Genomic DNA, 13,386 nt, shown 5'->3' on the forward strand with positions numbered 1-13,386 from the left:
ACAATAAACTGCTGTGCACCAGCTTCTGCCTGCCGCCTCCTTGTTGCATTTGGGTCCTGTCCTCTCCGTCCCGTAACATAATTCGTTTCTTTATCTAACAAATTATATGCATCTATGATTAACGTGGGCTCTTGAGGAATAACCAGAGCGTTTGTTAATATACTGTACCTTTTACTAAAGTGACCAAAGCTTGTGGGATTGCCTTAATTACAATTTTTATTTATTTACATAATGATATTTATTTTTACATATAAAATTGAAATTATCTTGATTGATCTTCTTGATTAATTTGTCCGGTAAATCCAATAAATAGGCTGGGAAGGTAAGTCTTGACAAACTTTGCATTTTAGTAAGTAATATGTGTCCAGAAACAGATACATCTCTTTGAAGACAACTGTTAAGAATAAGTCTATTTTTCTGAATGATATTTTCTATGTAGGATGTTTCTCTAACCTTTTAATCTTTGTGTGACAGGGCGCATTGCGGCTGTCATTGTAGCGATGCGCTACTTGCACCTCCTATATCTGAACACTGACTTTAAAGTTGACCTCTTTCACCTTCGGAAGAAGTGGGAATGAGATATAGCTTGTCCTTATTTTCCAAACTTCCCCATCACCAAAGTCTTTCAACATATATTTTCTTCTTACCGGATTAGGATAGAATTCCCTTAACAGAATATTTCTGATAACTTTGTTGGTACATTTATAATCACAGAAAGGAATTCCTTCTAAGCAGAGCTGCATCAGACCAGGAGAAACCCCGGAGTACCTAATGTCTTCTCTCACCATTGATTTTAGAGACATTGGCATAGCTTTCAACCATCTATCATACTACTTGACATTGCATTGGAGTTGATACTTCTCACAAAACTCCTCGTGCTCTAACAAGACCCCATTACTGTCCATAAAATGAGCAATTGCCCAGATTCCTCTGGAATTCCATTCCTCCATGTACACAGATTTTCTGCCAACCAATATGCACCTATTATTCCAAACTGGGGTATTGGGAGGTGTAAAATTATGTTTATAGATCAACTTCCAATAGAGAAGAACCTGCTGATGGGAAGCGGAAAGTTTGATTGGTAGAGAACTGCATTCAAAGTCACATCGCCGAAGAAAGTCTATTCCCCCCATCTTGGAAAATATTAGATTGGAGACACTAAACCAAAAGGATTGCTTGTTATTTGACACCATTGACACCATTCATTATATCAAAAACAATAGCATTCGCACCTCCATCTTCATAATTTTTAACCATGTCAATTTTTCTTATGTATTGACATTTGTTTCTCCATATGAAATTAAAGTTGACCTTGTTCATGGTTTTGATCATATTTGAAGAGATGGGTAAAGTGAAGGCCGGGTAAATAAGTCTGGATAAGCTGTCCATTTTGGATAATAAGACTCTCCCAAAGATTGTTAAATCTCTCTGCAGCCACCTATTTAAGATTAATTTACACTTGTCTATATTGTTCCATATATTCATTTTGTCTTATTCTTGGAAACAACAATCCCCAAGTATTTAACTTGAGACTTGACTTCTATGTTAAACAAAGGTTGCAAGGGATAATCATGTAGTGATAAAATTTCACATTTATTTAAATTTAATTGTAAGCCTGAAGCTCTTGAAAACTGGTCAATGATTTGTAAGGCTATGGGAATTTGATTTTCATTTTTAAGAAATAAAGTTGTGTCGTCAGCCAATTGACTTATGGTAATTTGTCTGTCATTCACAACTAACCCTTCAATGCAGCTATTCTGGATCAGAATGGACAACATTTCTGCAACCATTATGAATAAAAGTGGAGAGCTACTGCAACCCTGACAAATTTCCTTCTTAATCTCAAATCGGGGACAGGTGGCCTGCCCTAAAGCTACAGAACTATTAATGTCGTTATATAGCATCCCAATTATATTTCTAAAATTTTCCCCACATCCAAAATTATGCAAAGTTTTCAGGATGAAGGGATGTTCAACAGAATCGAATGCTTTGTAAAAGTCCAAGAATAAAATAAACCCACCATCATGAATCATGTCACTGTACTCCAGTAAATCTAAAACAAGTCTTATGTTGTTGTGAATTGACCTTCCTTTCAAAAAGCCTGACAGAAAACAGATTATAGTCAGTGTTCAACAAGGTGATAGGGTGAAGATTATTGATATATCTTTTGTCTTTGCCTTATTTGGGAATGAGAGTTATTAGTCCCTGTTTCAATGTAGGTGTCAAAACTATCACGTAGTTTGGAGGCTTTTTTCGTCATCTTTCTTGTTCTTTTGTTCGTTCGGCATGGTCAAACAGTCAGTTCCAGCTGTTTAGCAGGGGTAATTCATATAGGAAACTCAAGATTGAGGAACTTCCCCAGGTGCATTAATTTCCTCTAACCGTTCAATCCACCATCTTGGCTGAACCAGAGGTTGAGGTCGGCAACGAAGCTTTCCAGCAATGTTTCCACTCTGGCTGAATTCAGTTATTGGCCGTCTGTCTACGGCTGCAGGACCTGCAGCTCACCGCCAATGTTTCAATTTGACTGTTAGAAAGTGTTTAGATAATTAAAAGGTATTTATTTAGAAGTGGGCTGGCTGTTAGTTATGCATCTATGGCGTCGCAAGACTGAGTCCTTCACCTCATCAGAGAGCTCCAATGAGAACAATTGTTGCTACTGAGCTATTCCAAAAGGTTGCAGCTGACATACTTGAGCTCCCCATCACAAGTCGTGGAAACAGGTATGTGCTTGTTGTCCAAGATTATTTCTCCAAGTATCAGAATCAGAAATACTTTATTGATCCCCTAAGGGAAATTCTGTGTTGCAGTTGCACAAATAGTTTAATTAATCAAGTTTAAATATATATAACAAATTTAAGGAGTGTGAATATGTTCAGTATTTACATAGTTAAAGGAATGTTATGATACGGTATTTACATAATTAACATGATTAAGGAGTTGTAATGGTGAAAAGTAATAATAATAAAAATAATAATAATAATGGTAGCAGTTGAGTATTGCACACATTTCAAGCTGGTGTTATTGCACAAAACAGATAATATTGTCCAGTTTCAACCTCTCTAAGTGTGTGTGTGTCAGACACTTAGAGGGAGGAGGTTTAAAGTTTAATGGCCACAGGCAGTAATGACTTCCTGTGGCGCTCTGTGGTGCCTTTTGGGAGAATGATTTTTTCACTGAAAGTGTTCTTGTGATTGAGCAGCAAGTCATGGAGTGGGTGCGAGACATTGTCCAAGATGGCATGTAGTTTGGACAGCATCCTCCTCTCTGACACCATCAATGTCAACCTCTATGCCATTCCAGATCAGTGCTCCATAACAGTTGAGAAATGTCTGTGAAAATGGTATCCCGGAGATGCTTCACACTGATCAGTTGGAGTCTGACCTGGTGAAACGTTTGTTTGAACTGCTGGGCATGCAGACAACACGTACCAGCCCATATCATCCTCAGAGTGATGGCATGATTGAGAGGTCAACAGGACACTTATTGATACGTTAGCCAAGACACTTCCTCAACAGGCTGGTGGCTGGGATGACTGCCTCAACCAAGTTGCTTTCGCTTAGAATACCAACCCTCACTCTACAAGAAGTTTCACACCATTCTTCCTCACACATGGTCATGAAGCCAGGATGCCAGCCAACATGCTGTTAACTAACAATAAACCATCTTCATCTACTACGGCTTCTCCTGCTGACTATGTTGCCCAATTGATGCAGAAACTTCAGTTTGCTTTTAGTTCTGCTGCATGGAACAGAGATCATGCCCACAATCAGCAGAAACTACGGTAGTAGTAGGTGTTAAGCACACTCGTTATGCTCCTGGAGATGTTGTCTGGTTAAATGATCCCACTACAACTAAAGAGAAACCTCACTCCTCACTGAAAAGGCCCCTTTGAAATATTGAGTGACTTGGATCTGATGTGAATTTGGAATGAAATGTAGGATTCACTACCTCCTGGTACAGTCTAATAAGTCCCAGATTGTCCACTACTATTGTCTCAGACCCTACCATGCTCCTGTGCTAGATCATGGACATGAGATACCTGCATGTGACTCTTTGCAACCTCAACTCCCTTGTTTGACTGCATTGTCAGGTGATTTGCTCTTTAAGCCTTCAAAGTTAGGAGCCATGGGGAGGTGCAATTTATCTGGCCACTGTAGTATTGCCTAATTAGTCCCTCTTACTTGCCAGTCACAACCCCCACGACAGCCCCAATCCCACTTTCCCCTAACTCAGACTTGGTCTGCCCCCCCCCCCTCTGGCCCTGTACGCCGATCTGACACTGTCCCCTCTGCCACTCCTCAAGATACTGGTTCTTCGCTACGCCCTGGGGAACATCCAGTTAGGCCTCCCAGATTCCTTGAGGACTATGTTCTGAAGAGACACAGTGGCTTTATTGTTGTTGTATAGTTACGTGTTTGCCTATGTATTTGATTCGAAACGGGGACGTTTCTTTTGTGGTAGGGGGAGGAAATGTAAGGCTAAGAATTTAATGTAATTTACATTTGAGTTTATTCACAATGTGATCAGTTAATCATTTACATATTTATGTTACACAATTATTAGTTACATGTTTATATATTTAACAGTCAGAATATTTTGCCTCTCTGATTCCCTCACGTTTACCTCAGTTTAAGTTCTCGCTAGTAAGTAAAAGTACTAGTAAAAGTATGGTATTGGAAAGTCATCCGTCTCCATCTCGTTGTTTACTGGCATAAAGAGTGATCTACCGCCACATATTAAGCCCTCACATTACACTTATAGCTCAAATAAGGCAAGTAAGATCCAGCCATAGTAATGACTGGGCTCCGCCTCGAACGCTGTAGGCAGGTCTTATTGTACCTCCCCATGCCTCCCACTCAAACCTTCCTATAACTGCTTCTCAGATACGCTGGCTGTCTTTATTTACTTTGTGGCTCTGCCCATCCAGGAAGCATAGGCAAGAAACTTTGGGGAACAAAGACGCTGGCTGGCCTTTTTTGGATGCATCCCTCTAATGGTTTAAGATTTGTGAATGATATGTATTTTTCTGTGGTTAACATGCATTCATAGCAAATTTTATAATTTATTTGTTGTACTAATTAAGTTTCAATAGAAGAAAGTTATCTCGTCATGCCTTTATTATGTTTAGACTAATGTCCTTTGTTATAAATTTGTTTACTGTCAGACAAATCAGTTTACTAATACAAGTTTTGACTGGAACTCCTGCCTTTGCTTATCTGTCCTAACAAACAAACCATTGAGTTGATAATCAGAACCAGAAAAGGATTTATTGCCAAGTAACAGCAAGGAATTTGCCTTGGTATCCTAAAACAAAGTCAGTGTGCCAACAAACCAATTCTAGTCTTTGTGGAGGCTATCCTATAAGCCTCGGTATGGATGGCATGGTGTTCTCAACGCATAGCAAAAATGATCTTGGGTCAAGGCACTGATTGTCTTTGGGTGGTGTCCCCGTTTATTATAAAGGCAGAAAAAGGGTCACTTCACATAAAATAGTACTTCACCTAGTACTGATTAATAAAATGCTGCAGCGCGTTCACAACTACGGTAAGAATTGTGTGTTCCCCGCCATCCACACCTTTCCTCATTGATTACCGCACCTGTAAATATACCTTATTCCCAGTGACGTACCACACCCAGTGCAATAATCCCCCAAGTGGCTAAAATAAATAACTAAATTAACCTAACTAAAAAGGTGGATAGAAATGGCTCCTACATTCTTAAAGTATACTAATGTGAGACCTTTTTGAAATACAGCCCCAGGTCATTGATATTTGCATTTCATTTTAAACCTGATGAGAACAATCTATACTCTTCAAAAATAAATATTGAAATTCTTACCACATTTTATACACTGATTTTCTTGTTACATGGTTAGTTCAGTCTCTTTATTTTCCAGTGATAGCGTTTGGGCAACACACACTATAAAGAATAAACATTGGCATCTTGGCCAAATTGTAGATTTTTATTATGACTCCCTGAAAAACATTACATCGCAGAGGATTGTTAAATACAGCCTTGTAAATAACTGATAATCCGCTGTTGTGTCAATAAACTTCAGATGTTTGGCATACTGTGGTGTATCTTGGTTTGGTGACCTTCTCATACCAACATTCTTAAGGATCAGACAGAGCCAGGTCTATTTGGACACACACCGTGTTGGGATTACTCAGCCCATGTTATGGCGGTTTCCATAACCTCTGCGATTAGTGTCTTTCCAGTCGTCCCAGTTTCTGGCTTTAAGTAGAGACTCCTCATCATCATTTTCAGCTTCTCTCTCTCTCTCTTCTTCTTCCCTCTCCTTTGCATCAGTGTCTTCCACAGTGACTTTTCTTGGTATCCCCTGGTCGGGCAGCACTCCTTGCTTACTGTGCTGTTCATACCAGTCATCTACTGTCATGGTGGGGAGGCTGGGGTAACCAGCCCCGAACACTTGAGCCTGTGAATGAAAAACATTTTATCACACACTGTTGCACAGCATGTTAAGAAGTAAAGATAACACAACCAGTTCTACTGCTCGGTACCTGCCACATTTAATAACAATCTACTGTTAACATAACGGAAACCAGCAGTTTTGGATTAAAAAAAAGCACAAACGTTAACATGGGTTTTGTTTATATATTTTTTAGTACTTGTAAAAGCGTTTTATAATTAAATGAAAGCCTACATGAAATGTGGGGAATGTTTTTTTACACTGGACATGGCATTTTCTGTCTACGTCCCCATCATTTTAGCTTTTCTTGGTCAGAACACTTATTTAGCCTACTTTAGTCACACACAATAAATGTATCCATTCTCTGCTGTAACATATGTTTAGTGGATGACTGGGTGGGACTCAGGGCTCAAATGTTGCGAAGCAGGGTTTGATTCTGAACAAGAATTTTAATTTTACTCCCAAGATCCTCTGACGGCTCACTGGCAAGTGCCTGACGATTGTCAGAGAGGCATCGCTCAGTAGTCAGAGTATCAACGACTCTGTGACAGGAGCCAAGCTCTGGACGGCGGTCTGTGGCACTCCTCAACACCTGCCGTTTTGAGTATGCGGTTTTTCAAAATAAAATTTCAGAGTCAAACCACTGAATTTGTGCGTGTGTCTTTAAATGTTAGCTTGGTCACTCTGCTTGTATTTCACAAAAAAGTTGAAAAAAAAAAAAAAAGCAAATAGTAATCTGTAGAAAATGGTGGATGGCCGGGTGATAGACTTAGACTTCTCTTTATTAACCGAGGAAGATAGGTTATAGATTTGAATAGGGTAGACAGCAATCATTTTTTGTCAGATGGTGACTTTTTGTAGCCCATTGCAAAGACATCCTTGACTAATACTTTTGAAGCCCGCCTCTAAAGCTGCACACAGGTCTCAGTTTTTGTCTACTTTACGTGCTGCCTATGATGCAAGTCTTTTGAAAGACACACATATACATACACAGAGGTTCCTCAATGTATAGTTAGATGCACTGAGTACTATGTTACCAATATTGATTGTCAGCAACTCTTCTTTTACATCAATGGCTGCAGAGATTTCAAACTTTCTAAAAAAGCATGACAGTCTCAATCCCTACGTTAGACTGTGTTTTGTCTTTGAACCATCAAAGCACCTACCATGGTCTGCTCTCCTCTTGGGGCATTATTTGGAAGGTGGAGAATGTTGCTACTATCTTTGACCTGACAAGGTTTATATTTTTGTTTTATTTAGTTTAGTATATTACAATTTATATTAATCTAGCCAATAACACAGGCTGACTAGATGAACTAATCTAGTCAGCCTGTGTCGTTGGCTACATTAATATAAATTATGTTTATCAGTTCTTTTTGACAGTGACATCCCCAGCACCTTTTTGCTAGTTTTGTCAATGAAATACTTCATGCATCTGGCTCAGAACAAGCTGGCCCACAGTCTCACCTGTACAGCGTCCTTTGTGAGAATAAAGGGTTTCATGGGAGGCCTGACTGGCTGAGGTGGCTGCTTGGCAGCACCATGCTTCAAACCATCCATCTTCTTGAGTATCTCCACCTCCTGGTCAATGCTTTCTATTTCATCCAGACACACAGTGACCCATCTCCGAACATTCAGAAGGTAAAAATCTCTGCTGACTTCATCGTCGGCCTGTCCACTGTCCACAGCTCTCCGTACATCCGACAGTCTGGCTTCCAGCTCCTTCCTGTGACGGTATCGCTCGATCTTAGCTTGTCTCTGTGCTGCCATGGAAACCAAGTCTGACGGACAGGGGACCGACTGGAACAAGAAGTACATAATTTAGAGTGAGGGACAACCTCAACTTGTCAGACAGGCAATAGGGCATGGTGAAAACCTAGTGCTGCCTGCCTGTAACAGAGGGAGTCTAACATTAACCCATTCCGTGATAGCTTTCCCCTTGCTGTTATATACGCTGTCTGCGCGGAGTTTTGAAAAGTGTACACACTTGCAACCGCTTTACCGGCATTGCTGTGACTCACTGTGACTTTAACAAAGTCTACGTCGTTTCGCTCTGTCTGCACCACAGTTCTGCGTGTGTTGGCAGTTGGAGCTCCACTCTCTGTCAAGATGCAGAGACGTGAGATATGATCGTGCCGAAATTTGGCACCATTTAAATTAAAGTGAATCCATCCTCTGTAGTACTCACGTTATTTGTTCAGTACCCAACCATAGTATTGAGTGGCACATAACGTGAAGTAACATGGCTTTTTATTTTGTAAGAGTTTTATCTTGTTCAGTGGGGCAAGTAAATTTCTCTTTCACTTGCCTTACAAAAAAAAAAAAAAAAAAAACACTTGTCCCGGACAAGCCTTTATGTCAAGCCCTGTCACATTTATAAAGATTGTGAAAACTGATTATTTTCCAATTCATGGCACGTTTATTATTTTTTATGCGTTTTGCAGAGAAGGGAGACTGGCGGTCACCGTTTGGAATGAAAGGGAGAAAACAGGACAGACTAACAGCCAATACCATTCATATACTATTTGGTTTTTATTCTACTTTTTTAAGACATAGTTAAGGCAGCAGGCGTGTCTTGCTTAGGAGGCCTCCTAAGCTGCAAAGTGCTGCGGGAAACCCTGTCACACTTTAAAGGGTAACTTCAGTGTTTTTCAACCTATTTTTGTGTTTAAGTGACTGATATGAAACGCAATCTTTGACATTGGTCCAGTGTTAAGAAAGATCACTGCAGTTAGAAGTAAGCGGAACAAGCTACAATGTAAGTTATTGGGTATTGTGCACCTTTAATTTTGGATTATTGTTCTGTGTCTGACAAAATCATGGAAAGGATTCCTATGGAGGCAAACTTTTCTGTTAAAGAATAAGATCCTTTTTTAAACATTAAAACATTCCCGAAAGTGCTATCACTAAACACACCAGACTCCATGTAAATAAACTTTAATATTAGCATCGTAAAATACTTTAAATTCAAAGACGACAGACACCAAGTTGAACCATGAAAAGATAACTTGGTTTGACTTTGCCAAAAATCACTCATATTCTACCATTAACCATTAACTAAAAATATCATGAAAGAGGCAAAGAAAGCCGACTGGAACAGAAAAACAGTAATCTGTGTGCACATTGCTCACTGACAGCTTGACACGCCAGTAGTCAGCCTCTGGCTTTAGCGTAACATTTACATTTACAGCAACGGCTTTCGCTGCTTTACCTGCCGCTCCCGACCAGAAAGTAAATCTAAAATCAGTTGAGTTAACTTCTACCAGCCCTTTTCTATGTAAAAAACAACATCAGAAGAGAGAAACAGACTTAAATAACCAAATGCTTGCTATCATAGAGTTCCGGGAAAACTTGTGGAACATTACCACACGCAGGCTGTGTGGTGATGAAAGGCTTCAGAGCAGCGGGGGCTGTGGGTTCGGAAGACCGACGTTTTCTCCAGCTTACATTTAAATCATGTTCTCCTTCCATTCCAAACCAAAACAGTAACAGAAAGTTGTGAGAGAGAAAAACATGACATGACACTGTCCCAGCCCCCAACCCCTCAAGTGTCATCCTACAATACACGTTATAAAAAGGAAAGCATGGGATTTATTAGGGGTCCAAGCCCGAGGGGGGATGGGAACCGCGTTTGCAAGGGAGTTAGCATTATTTTCAAATCAGCAATAAATATAACAATTTTTGATCAACTCATAACAATTGCATGCTTAAATAACATACCGGTTAAAGCCCCGCACATTTCAAGAGAGCCCGACCCACTTCCGGTTTAAATCTGACCACTTTCGGTGTAGGCCCCGCCCAGTCCGAGTACGGATCCGGATACAGATAATTCATGTGGTAAACAGATACAGATAATTCTGTACTCGCTCATCCCTAGTACACAGCTAGTTAAGACACACGTCTGCCATCTTCTACACACTAACACACCCCACCACACGCATGTGCTAACCTGCAAACACTGGGAAAAACCTGCCGTAGTGAACAGTGTAGATAGGAAATGTTAACAATCTCCCTACACTTTAAACAATCAAGAGAATACAACCAATTTTATATATACTGTATATAAAAAGCCAAATACACACAATGGCCACAGTTATTACAACTTAAAATAAATGTGCAAATAAAATGTCCTTTTGTTCTTAGCTTTGTGTCCTGTCCTTAAATGAGTGCCTTCAACAGCACCACAGTCCCTCACTGAGTAAGAACATGAGAGCTGACGCCCCTTTTTTGGTAAGGGTTGAGGTTTTGTGTCTGACCAGAGCCCTTTCCTCATCTTCTTAGTCTGTATAAACTCTTTTACGCTGCTTATTTCCAGCCTTAGTTGATTTTCAGTGACCTGTTTTATTGACTTGAGAGCATCTAACAAAGAGTAATTGTCCGTCACACAGACCAACAGAGAAGCATTTTTTTTAGCATTTACACTTGTGAGATCAGAAAAGAGGGTAGCAAGAAAAATTACATCTATTCCATCTGACATGGCCAGAGTTCCCCCTGCCAGAGTACTCCTCACAATTCTCTTAGATTGCCAACAGAGGGGAAAAAACTTCTCTCCTTCTCCCATAAGTCCAATCAATGTACTTAACCCCAACAGGGACATCTCCAAGGTTAAGCCACTTTCTTTAATTGTGTTATTTCTTTTCAGCAAGCCAAAAGCCAAAGCCAAAGGTCGGCAACTTGAACGTCTCCATAGAAAAACTGGTCTCACTATTCACAAAGAAATGTAAAACAACCACATCTTACGTTACGAGGACTCTATTGCCAGCACCAAATCCCACTACTACTCCACAATAATCACTGCCAACAAAGGAAACTCCAAGTCACTGTTCACCCTACTTAACAATGTCACCCAACCCCAGGACATTCTCCCTCCCCATTTGTACACTACCTCCTTCTGCAACTCAGTAATGTCCTTTTTCACAGAAAAAAAATCAAGAACATCCACCAGCATCTTGGATGAATCCCTCACCTCACCATCTCAGATAACTTTCACTCATCCACACACTCATTCTCCTCCTTTGGTCTCCCCACTATTTCAGAAATCACAAAACTCACCCGGAAATCCAAGCCATCTACTTGTCAACTCGATCCCCTCCCCACCCAACTCTTTAAAGCCTGCCTTCCCTCCCTGGTCCCCCTAATCTCTGCTATCATCCACTCCTCCCTTACCACTGGAACTGTCCCTACATCCTTCAAAACAGCTGCCATCACCCCTATTTTGAAAAAACCTGGTGCCGACCCATCCAACTTCAACAACTTCCGTCCTATTTCCAATCTACCCTTCCTCTCCAAAATTCTTGAAAAAACCGTTGCCTCTCAACTCCATTCTCACCTATTCCACAATAACCTGTATGAACAGTTCCAGTTTGGTTTCCACCCCCTCCATAGCCCTGAAACAGCCCTCGTCAAAATCACCAACGACCTCCTCATGGCAGCTGATTCTGGACTCCTCACCATCCTCAGCCTCCTGGACCTGAGTGCAGCATTTGACACCATCTGTCACACCACCCTCCTCTATAGGCTCCCATCGGCTTCACCCACACTCCGTTAGACTGGTTCACATCCTACCTCTCTGGCCGCACCCAGTTCATTCAACTCAAGTCCTGTAAATCCATCCCCTCCTCCGTCACTTCAGGTGCTCTGTCTTGGGGCCCCTACTCTTAATCATTTACTGTACCTGTTTCCCCTCGGCAATATCTTCCGCAAATTTAACATTCACTTCCACGGTTACGCCGATGACACCCAGCTCTACCTCTCCACCAAACCATCTGGGTGTCATCCTTGAAAGCACATTATCCTTTCAACCCCATATCAGTAACATTGATTCATTCCCCCATTTCAAGTCTCAACTAAAAACACATCTGTTTAAAACTGCCTATTCCACCTAAATGTCTATTGCTCTGCCTTTTCCGTTGTGTTGCTGTATAGTATTTGTTTTGCTGTTGTATAGTATTGGTTTTGTTTTGCTGTATAGTATTTGTTTTGCTGTTGTATAGTATTTGTTTTTCTGTACAGTATTTGTTTTGCCGTTGTATAGTATTTGTTTTGTTTTGCTGTGTAGTATTTGTTTTGCTGTTGTATAGTTTTTTTTGCTGTATAGTATTTGTTTTGCTGTATAGTATTTGTTTTGCTGTATAGTATTTGTTTTGCTGTTCTTAATTTATGAATTCCCTGTGCGGCGTCCTTGAGTGCCAAGAAAGGTGTCTTTAAATAAAATGTATTATTATTATTATTATTATTACTACTACTACTACATAGACAGTTAAAGAACCAGTGAAAGATAATTGAAGCACTTTTCCAGTGAGTGCCGATACTGTGCAGCCTCCAACTCAGCTTGACGACGTAGATGTGACGTGAGCAACCTGCCTGAAAGTTGTAAGTATTCTGGTAGCTGTGCCAAGAGAAACCTCAATCATTCCCTATCTTGCAGAGACGGAGAGCGTTGGTATACAGTGAGGAAAATAAGTATTTGAACAACCTGCTATTTTTTTAAGTTCTCCCACTTAGAAATTATTGAGGGGTCAAAAATTATGATCGTAGGTGCATGTCCACTGTGAGAGACATAATCTAAAGTAAAAATCCAGAAATCACAATGTATGATTTTTTAACTATTTATTTGTATGATACAGCTGCAAATAAGTATTTGAACACCTGTCTATCTGCTAGAATTCTGACCTTCACAGACCTGTTAGTCTGCCTTCAAAATGTCCACCTCCACTCCATTTATTATCCTAAATTAGATGCACCTGTTTGAGGTCGTTAGCGGCATAAAGACACCTGTCCACCCCATACAATCAGTAAGAATCCAACTACTAACATGGCCAAGACCAAAAAGCTGTCCAAAGACACTAGAGACAAAATTGTACACCTCCACAAGACTGGAAAGGGCTATGGGAAATTGCCAAGCAGCTTGGTGAAAAAAGGTCCACTGTTGGAGCAATCATTAGAAAATGGAA

General features: G+C 40.4%; 1 protein-coding gene across 1 annotated transcript in view; it reads right to left on the bottom strand.

Annotated features, from left to right (window-relative positions):
- Nucleotides 1-5,934: 5,934 nt before the first annotated feature.
- Nucleotides 5,935-13,386, bottom strand: part of igbp1 (immunoglobulin (CD79A) binding protein 1) — a 14,362-nt gene continuing 6,910 nt past the window's right edge. Inside the window, exons 2-3 of the mRNA XM_034883075.1 lie at nucleotides 7,901-8,233; nucleotides 5,935-6,439 (exon numbers count right to left, since the gene is read on the bottom strand). Coding sequence (XP_034738966.1) covers nucleotides 6,170-6,439; nucleotides 7,901-8,233 — 603 coding nt within the window. The 3' untranslated portion in view covers nucleotides 5,935-6,169. The remainder of the gene's footprint in view (nucleotides 6,440-7,900; nucleotides 8,234-13,386) is intronic.

Source organism: Etheostoma cragini, chromosome 10, assembly GCF_013103735.1.
Source record: "Etheostoma cragini isolate CJK2018 chromosome 10, CSU_Ecrag_1.0, whole genome shotgun sequence".
NCBI classification, from domain to species: Eukaryota; Metazoa; Chordata; class Actinopteri; order Perciformes; family Percidae; genus Etheostoma; species Etheostoma cragini.